This window comes from Vigna unguiculata, chromosome 2 (assembly GCF_004118075.2).
Source record: "Vigna unguiculata cultivar IT97K-499-35 chromosome 2, ASM411807v1, whole genome shotgun sequence".
NCBI classification, from domain to species: domain Eukaryota; kingdom Viridiplantae; phylum Streptophyta; class Magnoliopsida; order Fabales; family Fabaceae; genus Vigna; species Vigna unguiculata.
In genome coordinates this window covers 32584612-32609608 of record NC_040280.1, presented here as the reverse complement: position 1 = coordinate 32609608, position 24997 = coordinate 32584612, and the positions used below count along the sequence as shown (strand labels likewise).

General features: G+C 30.1%; 5 protein-coding genes across 8 annotated transcripts; 2 read left to right on the top strand and 3 right to left on the bottom strand.

Annotated features, from left to right (window-relative positions):
- The first annotated feature begins 486 nt into the window (after positions 1-486).
- Positions 487-4017, top strand: LOC114170100. 3 transcript variants are annotated; one of them, XM_028055596.1, is made up of 5 exons: positions 514-821; positions 971-1092; positions 1830-2916; positions 3088-3639; positions 3733-4017. In XM_028055596.1, exons 3-5 carry the CDS (start codon positions 1933-1935, stop codon positions 3832-3834), a joined length of 1638 nt encoding a protein of 545 aa, XP_027911397.1. In that variant the 5' UTR covers positions 514-821; positions 971-1092; positions 1830-1932; the 3' UTR covers positions 3835-4017. The 3 variants fall into 3 exon arrangements, with proteins under 3 accessions (XP_027911403.1, XP_027911397.1, XP_027911389.1); XM_028055602.1 differs by lacking the exons at positions 514-821; positions 971-1092 and adding an exon at positions 487-505; XM_028055588.1 differs by lacking the exon at positions 971-1092.
- Positions 4018-4434: 417 nt separating this feature from the next.
- On the bottom strand, positions 4435-5877 carry LOC114174122 (aspartic proteinase CDR1-like). Its single transcript, XM_028058883.1, has one exon. The coding sequence runs from the start codon at positions 5836-5838 to the stop codon at positions 4576-4578; it is 1263 nt and encodes a 420-aa protein (XP_027914684.1). The 5' UTR covers positions 5839-5877; the 3' UTR covers positions 4435-4575.
- A 2638-nt stretch (positions 5878-8515) lies between these two features.
- LOC114173291 (aspartic proteinase CDR1-like) lies at positions 8516-9993 on the bottom strand. The gene has a single exon (XM_028057580.1). The coding sequence runs from the start codon at positions 9949-9951 to the stop codon at positions 8704-8706; it is 1248 nt and encodes a 415-aa protein (XP_027913381.1). The 5' UTR covers positions 9952-9993; the 3' UTR covers positions 8516-8703.
- Positions 9994-12297: 2304 nt separating this feature from the next.
- LOC114173188 (aspartic proteinase CDR1-like) lies at positions 12298-13842 on the bottom strand. Its single transcript, XM_028057444.1, has one exon. It carries the CDS (start codon positions 13676-13678, stop codon positions 12428-12430), a length of 1251 nt encoding a protein of 416 aa, XP_027913245.1. The 5' UTR covers positions 13679-13842; the 3' UTR covers positions 12298-12427.
- A 6947-nt stretch (positions 13843-20789) lies between these two features.
- LOC114173384 (late embryogenesis abundant protein At5g17165-like) lies at positions 20790-24302 on the top strand. 2 transcript variants are annotated; one of them, XM_028057742.1, is made up of 2 exons: positions 20790-21046; positions 23715-24302. In XM_028057742.1, the coding sequence occupies exons 1-2, from the start codon at positions 20850-20852 to the stop codon at positions 24010-24012; spliced, it is 495 nt and encodes a 164-aa protein (XP_027913543.1). In that variant the 5' UTR covers positions 20790-20849; the 3' UTR covers positions 24013-24302. The 2 variants fall into 2 exon arrangements, with proteins under 2 accessions (XP_027913543.1, XP_027913542.1); XM_028057741.1 differs by having other exon boundaries at positions 20824-21046; positions 23712-24302.
- Positions 24303-24997: the final 695 nt, after the last annotated feature.

Genomic DNA, 24997 nt, shown 5'->3' with positions numbered 1-24997 from the left:
AAAAATTATAAAATTTTTAATACTCAGTATATGAAAAAGTACAAAATTTTCTAAAATATTTATAATTTAATTATATTTAAAACTAATTATTCTCTTATAAATTATATTTAGTTTTTTTCTTATAAATTTATATATATATATATATATATATATATATATAAATAAATAAATAAATGAAAACATATCTGTGTTAGCTAAGTGTATATACTTTTTATTATAAAAATATATTAATTAAAAAGTAAATAATTTTTACAATTTATTAGAAATAATTAATTAAATTAAAATATCTAAAGATAAAATAATAAAATAATTTAAATTAACTGGATAAAATTGATTAGATACAGTGAAAACAGTCAAAAAGCTATTATCAGTGAAATTTAAGCAACCATGAAGAATGGCAAAAGAAAAAACTGTGAAACTGAAATAACAGAAATGATATTTGAAAAAAAAAAAAAAGATGAATCCCTAGCCATCAATGCACATGAATAAAATGCAGAAGGCAAAGGTATTTGAAAATTTTCAAATTAAAGTGAACGTATAGTAGTGTTGGTGATGATTACGCTTGAATTTTCCTCAGAGTTCAAAAACTCTGGAGCATAACACTTCAATTATTGATTTTGGCATGATTTGGTGGTTGCATCTTCTGAATCTGATCTCCGTTTCTGAAATTACACGATGATGAAAATATGAGGAATGCAAATGTAGCAAATCAAATTGTTACTTAACCGCTTCCTTGTTTTCAACACCATCACTGCACTTTCACCATTTCTGAAATCCACTAGGAGCAGGAACAGGAACCCTCCACACTCCACAGTTTCTCAGTGAGTTAATGGCTCTCGCTTTTGCAATTCCCTTTGCAATTTCTTTGATTTTTTTTTATTTTTTTTATAACTTACAAACTTTTTGGCTTTTTTGACCTTTTATTTTTTTACTTCATGTCCTTGTTTTGCCGATCCTTACCTGTTTGAAGAAATTCCCCAATGTAAAAAACCCACATTGTCTTGAGGATTCTGTCTCTTGCTGCACCTTCATTATGCTCTACTGGCTTTGTTCTGCTTAGGAATAGGTTGATGGCAGTTCGTAGGTATTAAGGTAAAAAGTATATATGAATAGTATAAAATAAACAGCAATATTAATACCATGATCATGAAAACTAAGGCTGTATGTATAGCTCAAAATAGATTGTCTCCTTATGCTCTTCGATTTCCCCCTTTCCCTTTTGATTGGGAAGCTATGCTTGAGGCGAGTTAACTAGGTCACGTACTATTCTATATAAAAATCATTACTGACTGTATAACTAGTCGGTGATGTTATTATGCTTGCTCTTCTTCCGGATCTGCTTACAAATCCTGTTTCAACACTTACTTTCCATATTTTTAGTTTGTTTTAAAATAGTGCAAATACCATGTAATATATTTTCTTAATGGACATCCCTGTAACAATTGAACCTTAGGATCATCTAGTTACATCTTTCTTTATTAATGGCCCAGAGTAATTATTTGGGGTTACATGCTTTCTGCCTGATGTGGATGTGGATTCTTGTGTTAATGGAAGCACATTTGATCTATACATGTTTTTTTGGGGGGGTGAAGAGGGTGAATTGAGATGAAAAAAAGGTTTCATTTCCTAGAAAATCTTCTAAAAAATTATAATTTTCCACCCAAACAAATGAATCCTAAAATTATGCAATTAACATTGTTCTGTAGGGTGTAGGTGTAATTTATTTTTCTGGAAAAAGCTTCTAAAAATTGCCATTTTTGACAAAAACAAATAGATTCTTAATGATGCACTTAATTGGAACTTTTCCTGCTTATTTTCTCTTTTTGTAGGGTGTTACAAGTTTTGGTTTGGGCGTGTGCTGCTGCTGAAATACTTTTATGTAGTTTTCCTTTGGCCTTTTCACTGTGTCTCTCCTGGAAGTGGGAGGCAGACATGCAAATTGGAATGATGGTGATGATGACTCAAACTTTGAAGACCATTGTATCATCCTATCATGACTTTGACAAGAATTCCCAACTATGTCCATTGCCTATCAGTCCACCCAGAAGCCGTCAGTGGCGCCAAAGCCGCATTGGAACCTTGGCCATAGCCATTGCAGCGCTTCTCATATCTACTACTGCTTGGCTTTCCCTTGTGTTCTTTGATGCAACTACATGTTGCTTTCACAGTTTAAAGGATCGAGAAAGTAGACCCCACTTTTTCAACTGGAAGAAGTATGTTTCTCATTGTCATACGAAAGTCACGCCCCCTCCTTCTCTCCAATTTGGAACCATGAAAGATCATCTTCATAATGGTAGCAGTGTTGCTGAACAGGAAGGCTTGTCACTTAAACATATTGTTTTTGGCATAGCAGGATCATCTCAACTTTGGAAACGAAGGAAGGAATATGTCAAACTGTGGTGGCGTCCTAATGACATGCGTGGCCATGTGTGGTTAGATGAACAAGTGCTTGAAGAACCTGGAGATGATTTATTGCCTCCTATCATGATTTCTGAAGACATCTCATATTTTCGCTATACTAATCCCACTGGTCACCCTTCTGGCCTCCGGATTTCTCGCATCGTCAAAGAGAGCTTTCGCCTCGGCCTCTCTGATGTGCGTTGGTTTGTCCTCTGTGATGATGATACCATCTTCAATGTGAATAACTTAGTTGATGTTCTCAGCAAGTACAATTCTTCTGAAATGATTTATATAGGTAGCCCCTCGGAGAGTCATTCAGCAAATTCCTATTTCAGTCACTCGATGGCCTTTGGGGGTGGTGGGATTGCAATAAGTCAGCCACTTGCAAAGGCTCTCTCTGAGATGCTTGACGAATGCATTGACAGGTATCCAAAGCTTTATGGTAGTGATGATCGACTGCATGCCTGTATCTCTGAACTTGGCATCCCACTGGCATGGGAGCGTGGTTTTCACCAGGTATTCTGTTAATCCTTTTTATTTTGGTCACATCTTTTATTGCTTTTAATTTATACTTTCTTTAGATTCTAAGAGAAAGGAAAATTGTCATATGTACAGTATAATTATCATCCAGCCATTTTTTTCATTCGAATTCGTAAATGATCAGGATTAGTTTTTCATTTATTTCAGTGGGATATAAGAGGTAACGCTCATGGTCTTCTATCCTCTCACCCAATAGCACCATTTGTGTCAATTCATCATGTTGAAGCTGTAAATCCCTTTTATCCGGGCCTGAGCTCTTTGGACAGCCTGAAACTTTTTACAAAAGCCATGAAAACCAATCCCAAAAGCTTTTTGCAGCGTTCTATATGTTACGATCATACACAACATCTAACATTTTCGGTGTCACTTGGCTATGTTGTTCAAGTCCTGCCTAACATTGTTTCTCCCCGTGAACTGGAGCGCTCGGAGAGAACTTACTCTGCTTGGAATGGTAATAGTGACGCGAAGGAATTTGATTTTGATGCTAGGGAACCGTATAAATCTCTTTGTAAAGGTTCCACTTTATTCTTCTTGAAAGATACTAGAAGAGAGGGTAATGCTTCTTGGGGTTCATATGTTCGGGGTAGAGATAAAGACGATTTCAAAAAGAGAATTTTATGCTTTCCTCACGTACCTCCTATGCGCAATGTGGGAGAGATCCAGGTAGCTGTGCAACCTTTGAGCAAGAATTGGCATCTGGTATGTTATACATCACTTAAGCATTGTATATGATGATATTACCGATTTTCAATGTTAATGTCATTTCTTGATTCCACTGTTTTCTTGTCTTAGGTTCCACGACGTCTCTGTTGCCGGCAAAGTCAAGCTGGCAAAGAAATACTCCAAATCTCAGTTGGAGAGTGTGGGAAGGGAGCTTTTACTTCTGTCTACTGATTATGGTTTGTACATGATTTAGCCTTTCAGCGAATAGCTAATTCCATGCGGCATTTTTTATCCCATGAATTGAGCTTTCTTGAACCTTTTTTTTACTCAGTAGACACTTGAACTGCATATGGTAGAGAAAAGATTCCGAACAACATGCAATTTTTTTTTATAGATAGTATTTTTAACAAGGTAGGTACTGAGTGTATTTTGAGATGGAAGTTATAAATTGTTAAATTGCATTTTCTAAAATATAATGAATGTACGTTAATAAATCCATATACACATACATACAAATAGAAAAAAAAAAGTAAATAGAAATTCTTGTTGTCATGATAAACTAAAACAAAAAGTATATACCATCAAATCACTCTTGGATAACTAGGATTCACTGAAAAAGAAAATACGTGATTCTTTGAAGTATGTGATCATTAACAAATTTTGAATGTTGATCATCCCTTATACATCAAAATATTAAGGGTAATTATGTGGAGAGTGAATTTTATTTGATCATTCTTGTGTGCATCTTGTATGAAAGCCTAACCTAGAAAAGACTCCCTGCACAAGTAAGTTTCATATTGATACTTGCTAACCAAGCAAGAAAAAAGAATATTGAATGAAAATAGTACATAACATTGCAGATTCAATATTACACGCATACTAATAGTCTAACTGATATGTTCTTACTCTAACCTTACATCACACTTCAAATCACATATAAATATCAGAATTACAATAAGATGAGATGATGGTCTACTGATTAGCGCAATCAGTTGGTTTAAAAGAGACTAACTTCTTATCTAAATCAAATCCAATCAAAATGTTTGATTGAGCAAAGTTGCCAAATATATATTCTCCGTCGGTAGTGGCAGCCATTGCAAAGCAAAATACTCCATCTTTTGGTGGGATGAAGGTTTGTATTGGCATCAATGGCACATCTGCCCCTTGAAAATGAGCGATCAAGGTTGGCCCTTTTAAGTTTGTCTCACTTCTATAGCAAAGTTGTGTGTCCAAGTCTGGGTCATCATCAATGGGTAACATGTCACTCTGCACCTTCAATTCCCCCACTAGACTGTCATAAAGTTCTTGTGGTAAATATGTTGCTGGTGTACCTGAATCAATCATTATATTTCCCTTGGCAAGCATTTCTGAGGAATTAAAGGGCATAAATGTGTCTCCAACACTTATGCCTTCAAGTGTGACCAGATAAGAGGACTCACCTTCCTCAGATACCAAAGGAGTTGTCACTACTCCTTCACCAGAAACATCACTGGCATCACCAAAACTAATGGTACCAGAAGTCAGAGGATCTGCATGAAAAGGAACCAGACACTGAGAAAACCTTCTACTCCCATAAATGCTACCAATCTGTGACACGAGTGACAAAGGCCCCCCACCTAGACCAATGATCCCCATGTCGTTTTCATTGAAAATTCCAGAGTTACTGTGTCCACACCCAAATACAATGTCTCCAACAACAACCGGTTCTTCATCGGTGGAACTGAATGTGATGGTTTCCCTTGCAAGAACCCCTTTTGTTACTGAAGAATCAGCATAACCATAGCTATATGCACACAGTTTTTTAGGAGAGCACGAATGACCAAAGAGTGAATTACACTCTTCTGAATTGCATGGAACAGGGGTGTATGTTTTGGACCTTAGAGGTTCAAACATTGGACTTTTTTGCTTATAACATCCTCGGCAAGGTGTACATTGTGCCCACACGAGGTCGCTGCCTGTGTCAACCAAACCATATACATCCACTGGTGGTGTTCCCAATGTGAGCTTCATGAGATAGTCACCATTGTTGGATGTGACTCTAGTGAAGGGACCATTTGGGGTATATGATTTCTTCGGAACTTGGTAAAATGAGCCATGTTTATGCATATGAATCACACTCTTCTGATTTGGTGAGTTGTGGCGGATTAGTTGAACACTGAACCCAGAGTTGTAAGCTCCTGTTAATGTTTGACATAAGAATGTATACAGTACAAAAAAGCATAGAATGTTGGCCATGAATGAAGCTTTTAGCAAGAGACAAAATCATGTGAAAAGTAGATGAATTCATTTCATATATATATATATATATATATGAAATGCATTTATAAGTGTAACATTCATGTGAATGAGAAAGTTGGTGAGGGTTAGTCACAAGAAATGGATAGTAGCAGCATGTGAGTGATTTCTGTGACGAGTTCTAGAATGGTCCGTGAGTCACTAATGTATAAATGATTTGATTTAATGTAAAGAGATAAAATTCAACAAAATCTCGAAAAATTCAATTGTCTCCGCACACATATTTATTTCAATGGATTGATTTTAATGAATTATGTTAAAATAGTATAAGTTTATGCATAAATATATAATTTATATGTATACATTGAAAAAATATGTTTTTAATTAATTTATGGAAAAAATTCAAATAAACAAGTATTTAACTCAAAACATTTGATTTATTAATTAATTGAGATAATAGAATTACTGTAATAAGAAATGTCAACAATAATAAATTTGTAGACGCCTTGCAATTTATTTTTAAAGATATTGTAAAAAGTAGTAATAATAATATTATTTTCATAAATAATCAAAAATGAAAATAAAATAATCAACCGTCAATTAATCCAAATCAATTTATCTAATTGAGATATTGAACCTAACTAAATGATTTAGTGATATACTAATTTATTATAAATCATAGAATTAGGTTGAATGATTTTATTTTTTTGTTAAATTCTAAACTATTTGAGTTTTTATATTTTGAGTCTTTTAAGATTATTCGGTAGGTAGGAATTAAGAAATATGTTTTTATTATAATAAAATAGAGGTGTAATTTCCTATTTCACACGTTTTTCTTTTCATCTAACACTTGAAAATTATTTTAATGAAAATAATAATAATAATAAACATGTTATTGAAATTAAAAAAAAAACATATGAAAAGGAATAATCTTTTCAAAGTTGAGAGAAATAAAAAAGAATAGATGAATTATCATTTATTTACTTATTAATTAGCAATTAAAGTTTTATTATGAACATGCATATTAAGTACCTACTTTAATATGATATCATTTTTAAAATGTTATTAATCTAATTTGGAATGATGTTTATGATAATCATCTCCCAAAACAAATTCTTTGGCATAGAAATACATTAACATGATATTCAAATTTATACACCTTCACTTTAGTTCTTAAATAAAAATAAATACAAAATACTTCTCTTTAGATTAAGATATAAAAGTGGGTTATGATTCACATGCTATAACCTATTATCCATAGGTTATGATTCACATGCTATAACCTATTATCCATCAAAATTCGATGGATTGAGTTGAAGTTTTAAATCCACCATTTTATTTTGTTTTATTCTCTTAAATTAAAAATTAAAATAAAAAATAATTTAACAGATTACCTTTTATATATAATAATATTGTAATTTAAATTATTAAATATTTACAAATTAAATTTTAATTATTAATCATAATAAAATAATTTAAGATGTAAAAGTAATAATTATTTTAGTTTATTCAATTAAAAATATTAATTAATCTATTAAAAATATATAAAATATTTATATGATAAAATATATATATATATATATATATATATATATATATATATAAATTTAAAGAAAATAAGAAAAAAAGTAATGAACTGGTCCATTCATTATTCATTAACAAAACGGGTGAAAATTTTCAATCCGTTTTACTAGGTAAGTCAACCCTATCGGTCTTATTTTTTACACACCAATAACGGAAGGGTAAATATCACACTAAAAATGATAAATAGTGAAAATCACGGTTTTTTATTGTTACGACGCATCATTTAATTTTGATTTCATTGAGTCAAAAAAAAAAAAAAAACTTCATATAGTGCTGTATTTAGTTTTTGGAAGATAAATATTTATTGCAGTCTTTAATTAACTTTAATGTTATAATTAATCTCGCTTATTGTAAAAATTAATTAGACCTCTTTATTAATTACAATGAGTATTATTCTGTTTTATACTTATTTTTTGAGCAGGATGAGATCACTTATTCTGAACCTCTTATTTAATTTCAAATTAATTAATAATAATGAAATGTATTTAATTTTCTCTTTTATGAAATAAATAACATTCCTTAAATATGTGTATCATCAAGGGTATATATTGCAATTTAATATTTTTTTTCTACTTGCCTAATTGATATATATATATATATATATATATATATAATTTTTCAAAAAAATATAGAAGAGTTGAAAAGATGAAATTTTCATTGACATATGTAACAATTATAAAAATAAAAAATTATATTACATAGGAAAATAGAAAGTTCATTACCATGAAGAAACATATAAAACAATTTTCCTTCATTCATTTTGCAAATTTTTTCTCATATTTTTTTATTCACATCTCACAAACCTTTTTAATAAATTGTTACTATTTTAAAATAAATACTTTAATTCCTTCTAATACTGAATAATAACTTTACATATATGTAAATTACCTATATTTTATGAATTAAGAAAAATAATTATATATATATATGACATATTATTTATAGATAATATAAATAATTTTTTTTCTAAAAAGTCCTGGTATGTTTTTCATATTTTTTTTTCTTTTTTACTGTTGACTTATGGTTTTAAAACGGTCATTTAAAATTAATTCAGCTTAGCTATTAAAACAAACTACTAGAAACAATTTAAAAATACTAAATAATAACTCCTAAAGAGTTTCATTGATATCGCTGACCAAACAAGGGTTGACTCTGTCGTTGACTTAGGAAACAGCAATCCAGTTTTACAATTTCGCTTTCTACAGAAAACGAACACAAAAATTTATTTTCTTCACTGTAATTTGTATACAAAGAAGCAAACTGAAACTTCTGTTTGAGATTCTATGTGTTTTTGGTACAATCTCTTGCCTTGAAAGAGACCATTTTTGCTTCAAGATCGAACCCAATCAAATAATTTGACTGAACAAAGTTCCCATAAATCCCCACATCGCTGCTGGTGTTGGTGAACCCCAAGCAGAAAACACCATCTTTTGGTGGAATAAAGGTCTGAATCGGTTCCAGTTTCACATCTGCACCTTCAAAATGTGCAGTTAAAACAGGACCACCAAGATTGTTCTTCGTTCGATAGCAAAGTTGGGTTCCCAAAGAAGGATCATCCACCACAGGTTTCATCGGAACCTGGTTCTTCACTTCCGCCACCACTCGATCGTAAAACTCTGTCGGCAAGATCGTTGGAGGTGTTCCTGAATCAAGAAACACGTTACCCTTCGCAACGTTCTGTGAAGAACCACCACTATAGGGCAAATACTTGTTTCCGACACTGATACCTAGTAGCGTCACAAAATACGGTGTTTTGTCTTCCTTTGTAACCAACGGTGTCGAAACCACTCCACTCCCAGATACCTTGCTCCCTCTGCCAAAACTCATTTTGCTGGAAACTCTCTCGTCGGTGTGGAAAGGGACCAAACACTGCGAAAACATTTTGCCACCAAACGATGAACCCATCTGAGAAATCAATGATGCCGGTCCTCCTCCTAGGCCTATGAGACCCATCTCGTGGTCGTTGAAACCGTTTTTTGAGTCGTTGTGTCCGCAGCCAAAGACGATGCCTTTAAGGGGGACGCTTGCCCCTGTGGTTGAGGTGAATGTCACTGTTTCTTGCGCCAACACTCCTTGCGTCATGGACCCGTCTCCGTAGGCGTAGGTGTAGTTGCATTCCTTCTGGGGAGAACACACACCCGTGTCGAGAAGATGGCACAGGTTTGAGCTGCATGGTACGTTTGTGTACGAGGAGGATTTTGTGGGATCGAACATGGGGTTGATTTGTTTGTAGCAGTCGTTGCATGGGACACACTGGGTCCACATGAGGTCGCTGCCCGTGTCTGCAATGGCGTAGATTTTGAACGGTGGAGTTCCGATGGAGAGTTCCATGAGATATTCGCCGAGGTAAGCACTCACTGGGGATTGTGGAATCGTTGACATGGCTGAGAAACCTTGAGGGAATGAGGGTTGGAGAGAGGTTTTTCGAATTAGGTTAATGGTGAAACCTTCTTCTGTGTTGCCATGGATGAGTGAGAAATGTAGAGGAAGAAGAAACAGCACACAAATGGTGAGATAATAAGAAGCCATTGTTAGAGTTATTATTGATGGAGTGTTTTTGTAAAGGGTGAATATATGCTTAATTTATAGGAAAAAAAAAAGGATGATTGACAACGTTTTAGAATGGTTATAAAAAAAAGATAAATTTTTGTATTTATAAAAGATGAAGAAAGTGAAATTAATGTGTAGAAAATTAGTGTTAAATAGAAGTAAAAAAGTTAGTTCTGAATGTTTTTAGGTTGTGTTCATAGTGGTGGGTTTAAGAAGTTGTGATTGTGATGGGTTAGAAAAATTAATTCAGGAATTCAGTTACGAGTGAGTCAAGAAATTAAGTAATTAATGTGATATTAAATTTTGAAAAGAACAGTTAAGTAAAATGATATTTTAGAGAGTGTAATTAATGTTTTTTTTTTCTATAACATTAACTTTTATATTTATTAGCTTTAAATATTTCAAGGCTGGGTTTATTCAATAAATTCTATATTTATTGAATAATTTAAGAAATTTATGTAAATAAAAACAATTGTAATTAATACAAATACATGAACAAAATTAACATTAAATTACACATTTACATCACAAGAGTAAGGGTTAAGTATGTTTTTAATCATTCAATTTCGATGTCAGATTAGGATTTGTTATTATCCTAAACTTACTACATTTAATCTATGAACTTTACAAATAAATAGTTATAATCCTCTAAATTACCTATTTAACTCAATTACGTAAAATTGTTGTGATGTGTGATGTGTTAAATACGTTTTTTAGCAAATAGTAAGACAAGAATGTGTTAGATTGTAAACAATTCAAATGATAGCATGAAATGTGTTTGACACTTTAAAAACATATTTGGGTTAAAAAGACTACATTCATTTATTTTTTAAATTTGGAAACAAAAATTTATTTAAATTTTTAATATGAACAAATGCAAAATAAATATATAAAACTTTTGAAGATATCAAATGCATAAAATACATTAAAATTGAATATATATATATATATATATATATATATATATATATATATATATAAAGAAAACAAATTGGGGATGGGGCCGGTGCTCTAAGGTCCACCCCTTGTCTATATATATATTTGACTAAATTTGTATTTAAATTGATTATTAATGGAGCAAATTTAGTATCTAATTTTATTTTTTTTTAAACTTTCATAGTTAATGTTACTAGCAAATTTAAACATTAATTGGAAAATTTAAACATTGTTTCACTATATGATCAATTTAGAAACTATTTTAGTTATCAATCATTTTTAATTTATAAATTGGTATTTAAATTGATCATTATAGTGACTAATTATTTTTTATCACTAATATTAGTCATTAATTAGATATTTTGTTATAGTGTTAATACTTTGAGTGACTAATTTTTAAAAAGATTAAATTTAGGTAACCCAAATCAATTGCTTATTAGTTAATACATTATATACTTTTACATAATGTAAATTATAAAATATACAAATAGATAGAAGTTGATTTTTTTTTATTTCATTAGAATTTTATATTTTAAAAAAACTGGGTTTGTCTTAATTATATCTAAGTTTTAAAGATGATTAAGATAATGTTGTGTTGTTAAACTACACTTTTGAGGTGGGAACAATCGAGTTTGACCAACAAATTTGTATTTAGGTAAATAGTTTAATCTTTACTAATGATTTGGGTGTTGAAACCCCAAAAGAAAGTCCGTGTGATTTTATTGGGCTTCTAAAATTTTATCAGGGCATTTCTTTTTGTACCTCCTTAATTTCTTCCTCACCTCCGTAGATAGACTGAAAATACACAGTGATAATGTTTTTTCTAATATTAATAAAGAGTGTAAATTTTTGTTGTGGTGTTTATATTTCATTATTTACCTTTATTAATATAAATCATTTTATTCTTTAAATTTTATAATTATTTTTAAAAAGTTAATTAACTACTTATTATAAAATTATAAAATTATTTATTTCTTCAACAATATTGATAAAAATTAATTTTATTTTTATCTTTGAAAAATTGAATACACATGTGACTATGGACATGTGTTTGCATTAGTTAGTTATAAATAAAAGAAATCCTCAAAAACTAAGGTTCAAATAGAGTATAATTATATTAAAAATATTATGAACAATAACTCATAATGAGTTTCATGGTTAGAAAACCTGTCTCCGACAAAGTTCAAAATAACAATTACAAATAAAATTTGCATTTAAAAAGAATGTTAAAAATCGTGTGTGTGTATATATATATTTTTTATTTTTTTATTTTTTTTCAATCATAAATGTATTTCCTTTCTCCTTTTTTCAGACAATTTTATTTCCAAAAGAAATCATTCACAAAATTTTGATCTTGAATGTATATTCCTTTGAAATACTCACTTCCTAATGAAACAAAGACTTTTTTTTTTTTTCAGTTGCTATTTGTTTGTTTAGGTATAGTAAAGCAAATACATATCTTAGAACTTTTGAAAACCTTTTCTTTAAGCAAAATCCACACACATTGATCAAGCAAAATCTACGCGTTTTTGGTACAATCTAGTGGCTTGAAAGAGACCACTTGTGCTTCTAGATCAAACCCAATCAAGTAATTTGACTGAGCAAAGTTACCATAAATCCCCACATCACTACTGGTGTTGGTGAACCCCAAGCAGAAAACACCATCTTTTGCTGAAATCAACGTTTGAATCGGTTCCAATGTTACATTTGCACCTTCAAAATGAAAAATTAGCATAGGACCACGAAGATTGTGCTTTGTTCCATAGCAGAGTTGGGAACCCAGATCAGGGTCATCCACAGTAGGTTCCATCGCAACCTGGTTCTTCACCTCAGCCACCACTCGATCATACAACTGTGTCGGTAAGATCGTTGGAGGTGTTCCCGAATCAAGGAACATGTTACCTTTCTCGACAACATTGTCCGAAGAACCATTATAGTGCAAATACGTGTTTCCCACACTGATACCTAGTAAGGTCACGAAATAAGGTGTTTTGTCATCTTTTGCAACCAAAGGCGTTGAAACCACTCCTTCCCCTGATACCTCACTCCCTTTGCCAAAACTCATTCTGCTATAAACGCTCACATCAGTGTGGAAAGGGACCAAGCACTGTGAAAACCTTTTGCCTCCAAAGGAGTGACCCATTTGAGAAACGAACGACGCTGGTCCTCCTCCTAGGCCTATGATACCCATCTCATGGTCGTTGAAACCACCTTTGTTGTCGTGTCCACAACCAAACACGACACCTTTAAGGAGAACACTTGTCCCTGCGGTTGAGGACAGTGTCACTGTTTCCTGTGCCAAAACTCCTTGTGTTATGGAGGCAGATGCGTAGGCGTAGGTGTAGTTGCATTGCTTCTGAGGAGAACACACGCCGGTTTCAAGTAGATGACACAGGTTTGAGTCGCATGATATGGTTGTGTACGAGGAGGATTTTGTAGGATCAAACATGGGGTTAAGTTGGTTGTAGCAGTTGTTGCATGGCACACATTGTGTCCATGTGAGATCACTGCCCGTGTCTGCAATACCATAGATTTTGAATGGTGGAGTTCCGATGGAGAGCTCCATGAGATAGTGGCCAAGGTTAGCACCCACTGGGGATTGTGGAGTTTCTGACATGGCTGATAAACCTCTTGAACGTTGAGGGAAGGTTTTTCGAATAAGGTTAATGCTGAATCCCACATCGGTGTTGCCTTGGATGGATGAGACGTATAAAAGAAGAAAAATATGGAAGATGTTAATAACTACAATGATTGAATAAAATGAAGCCATTGGATCAATGTTTGATGAAGAATCCTTGTGAAGGATTGGTGCTAATTTATACAAGTGTTAGCTGGTCTATGTTTATCGTTGGTTAGGTGTATCTGTGTCTTAGTGTTGATGACCTAATATGATTAATCATTCATATGTTATTCATTCCACTTTTGTATTAGTTTTTAATGTAATAAAATTATAAATGTATACTTAATAATATTACTGTAAAAAGTTAGATCCAACACCGTTGATGATTTAGTAAGCAAATTTAACCCGGCTTATTTTCTAGCGAACAAAAAAAATTCAAATCCAGTCTGGTTTACCACGGATTAAACGAGTTGGCTCACGGATTTATTTAATTAAAAAATATTATTTTTTATTTATTTTTCAATCAAAACTAAATTGTAATTTTAATAAAAATCTAAATAAACTTTAATACGATCCAAATACAAATCAAAATAAAAAAAAATACAAATTAGTTATATATTGGATAAAAAAGAACTTAACGTGACTCAAATATAAAACCTAACTTAATAAAAAAATAAGAACACTTGTATGACCTTTTTATCTGCGGGTTGGTGAGCTAACTCGGTTCACTACGGGTTCAACCCGGATGAGCCGGGTCAAAAATCAACCCGTATTGAAATTTGTAAAAAAATTTCAACTCAATCCGACTCGAACCCGTGGTGAACTGGGTTGGCTCGTGGGTTCCAACCCATTTTGACAGCCGTAAATATTAATAGTTATTCAAATGTATATTTACTTTTTTTTTTCCTCTCTCTTGTTAAGAAATTTTCTATCAAATTAAATGAAATTGCTTTTTTTTAATTGGTTAACTCACTTTTTAAGGTTCAAACTTACTTGGTGGTCTTAAATACTACCTCTTTCTAAGCTTTTGGCCCAATTAACGACATTGGATCGATCTGAAAATTATTCAAGAAAAGTTTTTATATTCCAGAAGTCACCTTCACAAAAATAAAATGGTTATTTTAAAAAGTTTAGGACACGCACGAAGAAATTGTGTGGTTGCAGGAAGTAAAAAGCCCATTGGATATTTTTCGACGCTTCAAGGTTCAAATAGCGTGGCTTTTGCCATCGTTATAAGTTGTTCATACAAAAAATTATATATATATATATATATATATATATATATATATATATATATATTACATTTTTTTTCTTAAATTAGTATTTTACAATGTAAAATACATTTCTAAATGTTTAATTTAAAATGAAAAAGGTTGGAGGAGATTTTTATTTTCATGTGTAGGAGAAACAAATATCAGAAAATTTCATTTTTATTTCGTATGGCTTCTCCATCCAACTCCTTAGTTGGTGGTTGGTAGTTGGAAAGTCAAGTTGTGGAAATAGCACATTCTCCTATATTCATTAATAATTAATCATAAAAATAAAATAAAAAAGCATTATCCTATGAAGATTAGTTTGAGTGAACAAAACGGAAAAACAGAGAATTTTGTGTGACTTTCTGTTATCCTCTTTGAATTCCAAACAAGTCTTAATAATTAATTCCTTTCAAACATTTTGAATCAATTAATATATACTTTTGCATTTAACTCACAAATATAGAAGGAGATGAAGTCATGAAGAAAGGGACTTACAATACTTTTTCTTTTTTTTAAAAAAAATCTTGACATTTATTTGCTCAAATATATTAATGCAAAACTGCCTCAATTTGCTTAGCCTCAACGCTGAAACTGAAAAATGATGGTCTGTTTGGTGCAAACGCACTTTTCATTGCACTTTTTAAATCTTGCGTTATTGTTCTTCTACAACGTTCCTTAAAATTTAGGTTAAATATCTTTTTTGTTTTTGTGAATTTTGAAATTAGTCAATTTTGAAATTTTGAACTAAATTAGTAATTTATTTTTTAAAATACGTAAATTTAATCATTTTAATCAAATTTTGTTATATTTATTTGATGTTTCGGACTTATTTCAAGATTTTATTTGAGTTATTTATACGATTTGACACATTTTCGCTTTAATGTTAAGTCAAATACTATTATGAAACGTATTTAAAATATTGAATAAACATAACAAAATTTGATTAAAAATACTAAATCCACGTTTTTAAAAAATAAATAATTAAATTCATTCAAAATTTTAAAATAGATTAATTTTAAAATTTACTTGATATTACGAGAAAAAAACATATATATCGCCGTCAAATTTTGATAAGTGTTACAGTTTGATTTAACATAGTTTTTAATTACTCTATAAGAGATAATTATATAATTTTTCTAATAAATATTATTGAATAAATTCTGAATAATGGTAGCGTCTAACAGTTATGCACTCTTTTTTATTAACCGATAACTAATTCACGGAGTACAAATTCGCGAAACGTGTTTTTATTTTCTTTGATTCCGTTTGGGAATGAATGTTCAACGGTCTTTATCTCTCTCTCACACGTACCGTACGTTCGTACTTACACGTGGCAGGAAAAACTCGAATCAAACACACGTGAAATTTTGAAAATTTAATTTTAATTACAAAGTTGTGTTAGAATTTATTTTTTTAAAGTTTAAAACAAATAATAGAGAAAGAGAAAGAAGACACTAATGAGGAAAAGAAATGCGAAAGGATATTCCATTATTCCTTTCAACGGTCCGTGTCTGATACGCGTTATTCTTTTCTAATAATACTGCTTATTATAGTAAAAAATAATTCACTTAACATTATAGATAAATCTAATTAATTTAGTTGGCAAAGTTATTATTTTTTAAATAAAACATATAAAATCAATAAAAACTTAACATTCACAGATTTGAATTAAAAGAAACATCACTTGAACGATAATTTACACATTTTATGATTTTAATTTTAAATATTGACTTTACAAAATCAATCAGATGAAAATGAAAGTATCTTAAATAAAAATTTTAAAATTATTTATTATAAGAGTGAGCAGTTATCAATTGCATGATAATTCCTAATTTAATCATAATTTGTTAACTTGCCATTAGCATATTTTAATTAAAATCGAATTTTACGTTGTGTTTGTTATAATTTTTTTATTTTGTTATGGTAAAAAATTAATGTCCTAAATATTTGAAATATATAAATTGTTCATGTAAAAAAATTTGACACTATTTTAATATCATATAGTAATTGATATTTGTGAGTTTTTTTTTTGTTTAAATTTTATTATATTTACTTGATGTGAAATTTTTAATCTATACTTCTAATAATATTAAAATCATTTAAATGAAATTTTCAATATAACAGTATACCAAGTGATCTATACATGATTTTTCTTACATGATAAAATACTTAAATAATTCATTGACAAGTTATGAATAAGAAAAAATAAAAAGAGAAAAACATTCTTATAATATATAGTAACTATTTATACATGATATTACTTAATAGAAGAGTCTTCTTTTAATTTTTAGAATTTATTTTCTTCACAATGTTAGGTGTAAATAATAATTGTAGGATTGAATTGAATTTTTTGAAGCTATGAAAGTAAGACTCACCGACAAAAAATGAACGAGGATTATAATTCAAGTGCAAACACAAACAATAGGTATATTAGATAAAAAATAAGTCAAAAGGAGACATGAAAAACATGATTTTCAAAGATAATGAAAACATGAACATGACTTCCACCTTTTGAAGAATACATTTTATTTTAAAAATTATTCTTTTTATCTATTTTGAAATTTTGGCTAAATATAGTTTACAATCGAGACGTACATTTCATTTAAGATTTATTATGTTTCGTAAATTTAATTTGAAATTTCTAATAACTTACCTTCAATTCTTTATTTTGTAATTCAATTTTCAGTTTTATATAAACTTTGAGAACTTTTAAGACATTTGAGAACTTTTTTCTTCTTTTGTCTTGTATTGAAGATGAAAATGATGTTCGATCTTGGATAGGGTGTCTTATTTTTCCCTATGTCCTTTTATATATATATTTTTTTTCTTTGATTCATGTTATTATATTAATTTTAGGACTTAATTAATAATTTGATTCGATTTTGTCTTCATATTTATTTTTTTATTTCTATCAATGATTTGAAAGTTTGAACATTTCAATATAATAAAAAGAAGTAATTAGTATTTTATTTTTTATATTTCTTTCTTTGAATTTAATTAAATTCTTATATTTTTTCCATAGAGATAATGTAGTTTTTATTTGTTGAATTCATTATTTATAAAATTTGGGATCAAATCTAAAAGTTACAATATTATACGTATTTTTAATAATGTATTTCTTGATCCAGTAATAATATTATATTTTCATCAAACATGGAACTGCAAAAGCAACAAAAGTAGTTATTTTGGACCACTTGACAAATAAAATAAATGTCAACGAGTAAAACGTGCATATATATGTAAATTATTACTAACAATTTATGTTAATTGTTTTATATGTATTTAACACTGTTTGACAAAAGAAAGTTACACCTTAGTAATACCAATTAATGAAACAATGTTAGATTCAATCTATAACTATTTCAACACATTATATTTATTTAATTTTAAAACAATAACTTAATTTGACTGAAACCTCTTAAATTTAACCAAAAACACCACTTTAATTGGAATGCATTTATTATAGGTGTTTCATTTTACTTTTCATAAAAATGTACACGGGTAATAATTACAAGTAATTTTTCATGAGTTCCAAAAATAGTCATCTGCTTTTTGGATTTTTTTTTTTTAACAGTTGAAAGTATTATTTTATCATGCATAAAGAACATTTTAATTTGTTATTATTCACATGCACGATCCATTAAAAAATAAATAAAATCAACACATGCAATAAAAGTTGACTCAGAGTTTAACACACTTGAATTGCTTAATTAGGGTTTGAGTTTCAATTATGGTTGGGAATATTCGTTTTAAAAATTCATATATATAACTCAATTTTGTTTCTATTGTCAATATTTTTTGAGTTTTTATTAATTTAATCTTTTTCTTTTTTATAATTTGGTTGTTTATTATACTAATTGAGGATTAATGATAGTTCTTATTGTGGGACACTAATAAAGTTTTAAATAGAAAATAATTTACGTAATGAACCCAAACTTTTCCGATAAGAGTAAAAGTTTAGGTAATAAAATTTATCAGTTTTAGTTAACCTTTTTAAAATAGAATATTCTATGTAAAAATCTTGTTTGTTTGCATTTAAGGTTAGAAAATTGATGAAAATATAATGTTTTAGAGCTACTTGATAGAACTAAATAACATCAATGCTTAGAAAATTGAAGATGCAAATTCGAGATAACAGTTGTGTGTGTGTTTAATATTCTTTGTGATCATGTTAATTGCTTATAGAATTAGAGTTTCTTCTTTTGCCTAAATTAATGCCTTAATTTGTTTTAACTTGAGGTTTAGGCATGATCGTTTCCATATTTGAAATGAATAGTTATATCAAAATGAAATTACTTTTTAAAATGCGTAGAAAGGTAGTTACATCTAAGTGTCAATGTGTTAATATAACAAGTTTTGTCTGAATTGTTAATTGAATTTATAGTATGAGTCACTTTAGCAAATGTATATGTTAGTTATATGTAGAAATCACTAAATTATATGCTTCAATGGTTATTGTTTTACTTTTTGTGTGTGTGATTTTTACATAACAAATTTGGAATAAAATATAAGAATATACTTTAAATTTATCCAAATCTATTTAGTTGATGTTTACGATCCTAAATTACTACAATTTATGATGCACCGATACTTCAACTTGGATCACGTATCTGTGTCTGACACGTAGTGTGTTTGATAGTTTAAGATATTTTATCGATACTTATAAATGAAGTATCTAATTTATAAAGTCATAATACACTACAAGAAAATATTTGAATAATGACCAATTTTAGTGACAAAAAAAATTGGTCATTATACAGTGACCAAATTAACAACTAAAATAGTTTCAAAAAATTATAATTGGTCTCTAAATTGATAATTAAAATAGTTTCAATTACGAATTGGTTTCTAAAATGGTGACTAACATTAAATATCAGGTTTTGGTTATCAAAATAATTGGTCTCTAATAAGAAAATTTAGATTTACACAATAACAATTATATAATAATTATATTTTTTAAATAATTATTGTATATTATTTAATATTCATATATAACGTATTTATCACATATTGTATCTTATTATTTTAGACATAAACATATTAACGTATTATATACGTATCATATCGTATATGTGCATCGTATGTTACAATGAATGATGTTTTACTTATAAAAACTTAAAGTTTGTGAAATTATTGTAATTCATGGGGAGAGTTTGTGCATAATAATTTGTTGAGAATATAAGGGAAAATTTTGAGCATTATTTATCTTTCATGATTGCAAAAGACACTCTTTAAACTATTTATGAGATTTTATGTGAGGAATGTCACAATACATATGCAAAATAATACTTTGATATGCTTCAAAAAAAACCTACCCGCCTTACAACTGACTGTAATAATATAATAATGCGCATTAAACTTTTAATTAAAAATTAAAATTAAATATAATTAAAATATCATTATTTTGTGATGTGAAATGAGTATATTTTATTTGGTATATACTAAAATATTACCTGTATATATTCCTTCTCCTATTAAAATAGTTCAATAATTTTATTACATAATATTTATAAAATGATTATAAAGTTATTCCACTTTAATTCATTTTTTATCTCGTCTTTAAATCAGTCATGCCACTACAATTAAATTATTCGTGTAAAGCTATGCATTTTAGAAGTTGTACTGAAGAGGTAATAAAATAAGATGTGGTTAAGTACGACTACTATTATTATTATAATAATTACAAGTATGGTGTGACGTATGCGAACATTTTTTTTAATTCAACTAAAAAAATAACCTAAAAATATTTTAGTTATTTTAAGAGAGGGAATTATATCACAATTGTATAATTATGTTTTTATAAAATAAAAAATTGTTTTAATAAAATTAAAAATGATGGTGAAGAATAGTTTATTATGTTTATACGATGTGAATAACGGCGTGAATGGTATCTAAAATAGTAACGGCGTGGGCGAGGAAATGAACGGGATTAAGGAACACTGTTACGTTGTGCGTACGTGTTAGGTACGAAAAGTTGAAGCGGCATTGGCACCATCTTTCTTGTGTTGTGTGTGTCTACCTTCTCGTTATTATTATTATTTAATTTAATTTTTGTGTATAAATATATGCATCCTCAACTACCACACAAACCAAGCTCAAGCTACTACTGCACACACCCTTTCTCTTTCTCTTTCGTTTTTTCTCTCTGTTCTTCTCATTGTATGGCCGCCAATTCGAGTAGCCGAGGGATCACCGCCTTGGGGAAGCGCGTCGCCAACAGGATCTGGACCTCAAAATCCCCTTCACCTCCTCCATCTTCCAGGTACTTTTTTTTTTAAATTTTTCTCTCTTTTTTCCATGCTGAATTGCTCTCATTATTTAGATTATGATGCTTAATTAAGTACAAATTAAACCTCAAACGGTGATTATGAGAAAATTTTGTGATCTGAGTTGTGGATGCTGGTGATTATTGATTTGCAGTTGGTAGTGTTTTTACTGTGTTGAGTAATCCGTGAATCTTTTGGAGATCGCTGTGTCATTTTCTAATATTCTCATGTTTTTGGAGTAAAAAATTAGTAGTATATTATTCTGGAAATCTCTGGATGAAACGCCTATTTTGTACTCCGTGTATATAATTTCCCCCTTTTGGTGGAAGATTTTTTTGTAGGCGACCGTGCAAAGAAGAGTTCCGTTTGGAAACTGTTACTGTCTTACCCCTACGTCTAGAATTGCTTTTTCTTGATCCCTATCACTGGTTTTCACTTTTTCATTGTTCTGTTCATAATCTTTCCCATTCCTTATCTGGTTCCTTCCCAAACTTTTTTTGGGTGACATCATATCTAGCCTTCTGGGTTTGTGTGCTGCCAATTTCTATATAATAATAATAATAATATTATTATTATTATTATTATTTTTATTATTATTATTATTATAATATTTTTAGTGGAATGTCTATATCTCCTTCCATCTTGGGTTGTCCTGTACTGAGATGATCTATCTTCCTTCCCCTTGTTCATAATTTTTTTTTTTTACGTTCCCCCTTCTGTGGCATTCAGCATAATATGAAAGGAACAAAAGTGAAAGGCATCTTCATCCATGGTCGCTATTATCTTTTATCTTTCTGGATGTGTACGAAACGTATGATTTGACAACGGAAAATATCAAGTCCATGGAGGCCAAAGACAAAGCAAAGAAAAGTGGATGAGGATAATTGTTTTCCAACTCATCCCCCTCAATCCCCCCACCATGTCCCTTTCCGTGAGTGTTTGTACCCTGGGAAACTATCAACTTGATTGCTTCTTTTCACTTTTCAACATTTTGCCAACGTTTTTTTTTTTTTTAATTATTATTATTATTATTATTTATGTTGTAAGTATATATTAATTATTTTTATTAAATCTACATTATATGAACTTTTCTAAATTATCTACCTTTAGCTTTCAAAAAAACTATGACTTGCAATTGGTTTAATGAAGGGCCTATCCTAACTAAGTCATACCCATATGATAATTGTTGTTGAGATAGACATTTTGGTCTATCATGGTTTTAATTTAACTTGAATGGAAAATATATCGACGTGGAAAATATATAAGATAAGATAAGGTTAGCCTCTGTGGGGTCTGATTTTTTAATTATTATTAATTGATGATGGAAAATTAGAAAAGGGGACCTGGGTTGTTTCTATCTGGCCAGGAACTTTTTTATCTTTTGTGTAAAAGGCCGTTCTATTCGTACTACTTATTAGTATTTTTAAGTATGCCCTTAAGATTGCAAAACCTGTTTTTTAACAATCTGAACGTCAATTCTTAATTAGGGGGAGTAGTTTTCTGATTAGATGGAGCTTTGGAATCTCAGTACATAGTGAGGGTAACTTTCAATTAATTTGAACTTTGTGATGTGTATTTTATTTAAACAAACACACACTTCAAAGTTTTGTATTCGTGCGACTAAAAAAATTAAAATAGCTCTAAATATTTTTGTCGTTATTACTTATGGTTCTATATTTTTGCAACTTTCATTTTCTTTTATATTCGGGGCCTTTTCCACTAAGTAATGTCTGTTGTATTTGTACCTTAGGTATTGGTATGTCTACACTGTCTGCCACTGTTATTTATGCACGCATATTTTGACACACAAGCTCAATTTTTATGTTTGGTCTTTTAATTCAATGGGTAATATTTGCTATCTAAAAGTGATACTTATTCTGATATACAACCACTATCTAAAAGAACTTTGAACTTTTTCTCTTTTTCTTTTCCCTTTCTTCATTAGAGATTGGTTTAAACACAAATTCGTAATTAATTAATTTTTGAATTATTTAGCTGTAAGAGCAGCTTAGCTGTAGTTTCCACGTACACATCAGACGCGAGTTCCATGCTTCAATAATTTTATGTTTTTTATTTTTATATGATGCCATTGTACTGCCTGCTAAAAAAAACATTTTTGATGGTGTTACTATTATCTGTATCAACCTGTCCAACTCTTACCTTCGGGTTGAATGATCTATAATTCGAAGCGTGTTTTTTTAATATCTATTTTTTCTTTATTCACCTACCAGCATGTAAAATTTATTTTACTTATCATGCATTTTTTATATTATTTTTTTTGTTTAAATTTACGAGTCATGTCCTACATTACAATTATGATAAAAGTTTAGAATGGGTCTTGAAGAAGAAGGCGTGGAAAATGCGTGGTGAATACTTTAATCGGGTCGGTTGGTGGTCCAAATCTTGATAGGCTCATATATACCCATCACGTGCTTCTCCACCTTTTTGTTTCGACACCTAACCATCGTCTACATACCATTACTGCCACGTGCTGCCTAATGTACTTAATGTACATTTACTACGCTGCTATGTTTCAAAACTGTATTTGTTTTATAAATTTAGTCACATTTATCATTCATTATTTTAAAAAATATTATAAAAAAAATCATTTGATACTAAATAACGTAATTTACGTAATTTGTATATTGTAATGCATGGAAGCAGGAAAGCAGGTGGAGGAGCAGCATACAGCAGCAGCTCACTATACGACAAAAACCCTGATGATCAGATCCAGTCTGGACCTGTTCCAGACGATGTGATCCACGCCACTCAATCCGGCAAGTACTGGGCCCCACACCCACAAACTGGGGTATTTGGGCCTCCCGGCGACCACCTTGCTACTCCTCCGACCTCCACCACCGGCGGCGGAGAACGCCCCTTCCACTCTGATGTGCTGGAGGAGAAGGCCTGGTTCCGCCCCACCAGTCTGGAGGACTTGGAGAAGCCTCACACTCTTCCTTGAACACCAACTGCACTCAACCGACCAACCAACCAAAACCTTTGTTTAAGACATTATATTATTAGTAATACAAAATAAATAAAAGACAGACACAACACAACACTTGTCAAGGTTGTGTGAGTGAGTGAGTAAGTGGTTGGTTTTGTAAATTTACCCACTACCTTCTATCTAGCTACCCATGAACCACCTTATGCATAATCATGTATGTTTCTTCTCTCTGTTTTCATGCTACTTTATATATCACACTTATGCCTATGCTTTTACTCATAAATATATCGTCTCATTTCCTCTTCTTCTTTTACAATATATATATTTTTTTCCACATCAAAGATAACATGAATTATGCTTCTTCGAACCTGTAACTTTTTCTTTTTTTAGCTAAATAATACACTTTATAAAATTGTTATATGAGAAAATTTTAGTTTATAAATGTAATAATCAATGTTGTATGTACCGAGTTGAAATAAAAGTTTGGAAGAGGAAGCATTTAAAGATTTTGTTGAAAATCTAGGTATCATTTAAAACCATAAAAGGTCAACGTTATCGGTTTTTGTTGGTTATCACATTTTGCATTAGAGTTACCTGTAACTTTCTCGGTTATCATTATAATAAATGGAGTTGAGAAGTCGAATCCCAAGGACCGAATAGAAAAACATCAACATAATATTATTACTCTCCAGTGTCCCCATTAAACAAACAAAAAATATGTTTGTAAGTAAATTTTAACTACTTTTTATTTTATGTAATAATTTTTCTAAAGTAGCCCAATTTTAACTAATCTTTGACCTTTGGTTACAACATTTTTCGACAATGACAGTTTAGAAAAAGAAAATATAGGGACCAGCAGCAAACTTTAATGAAATTAGTTAATGTTTCAATTTGTATATTGATTATGCATTTATTTCTTACTCTTATACTATTTTCTTTTCAATTTTGTCCTATTATTTTATAGGTTCTCAATTTGTTTTTTTTTTTTTTTATAGTATGT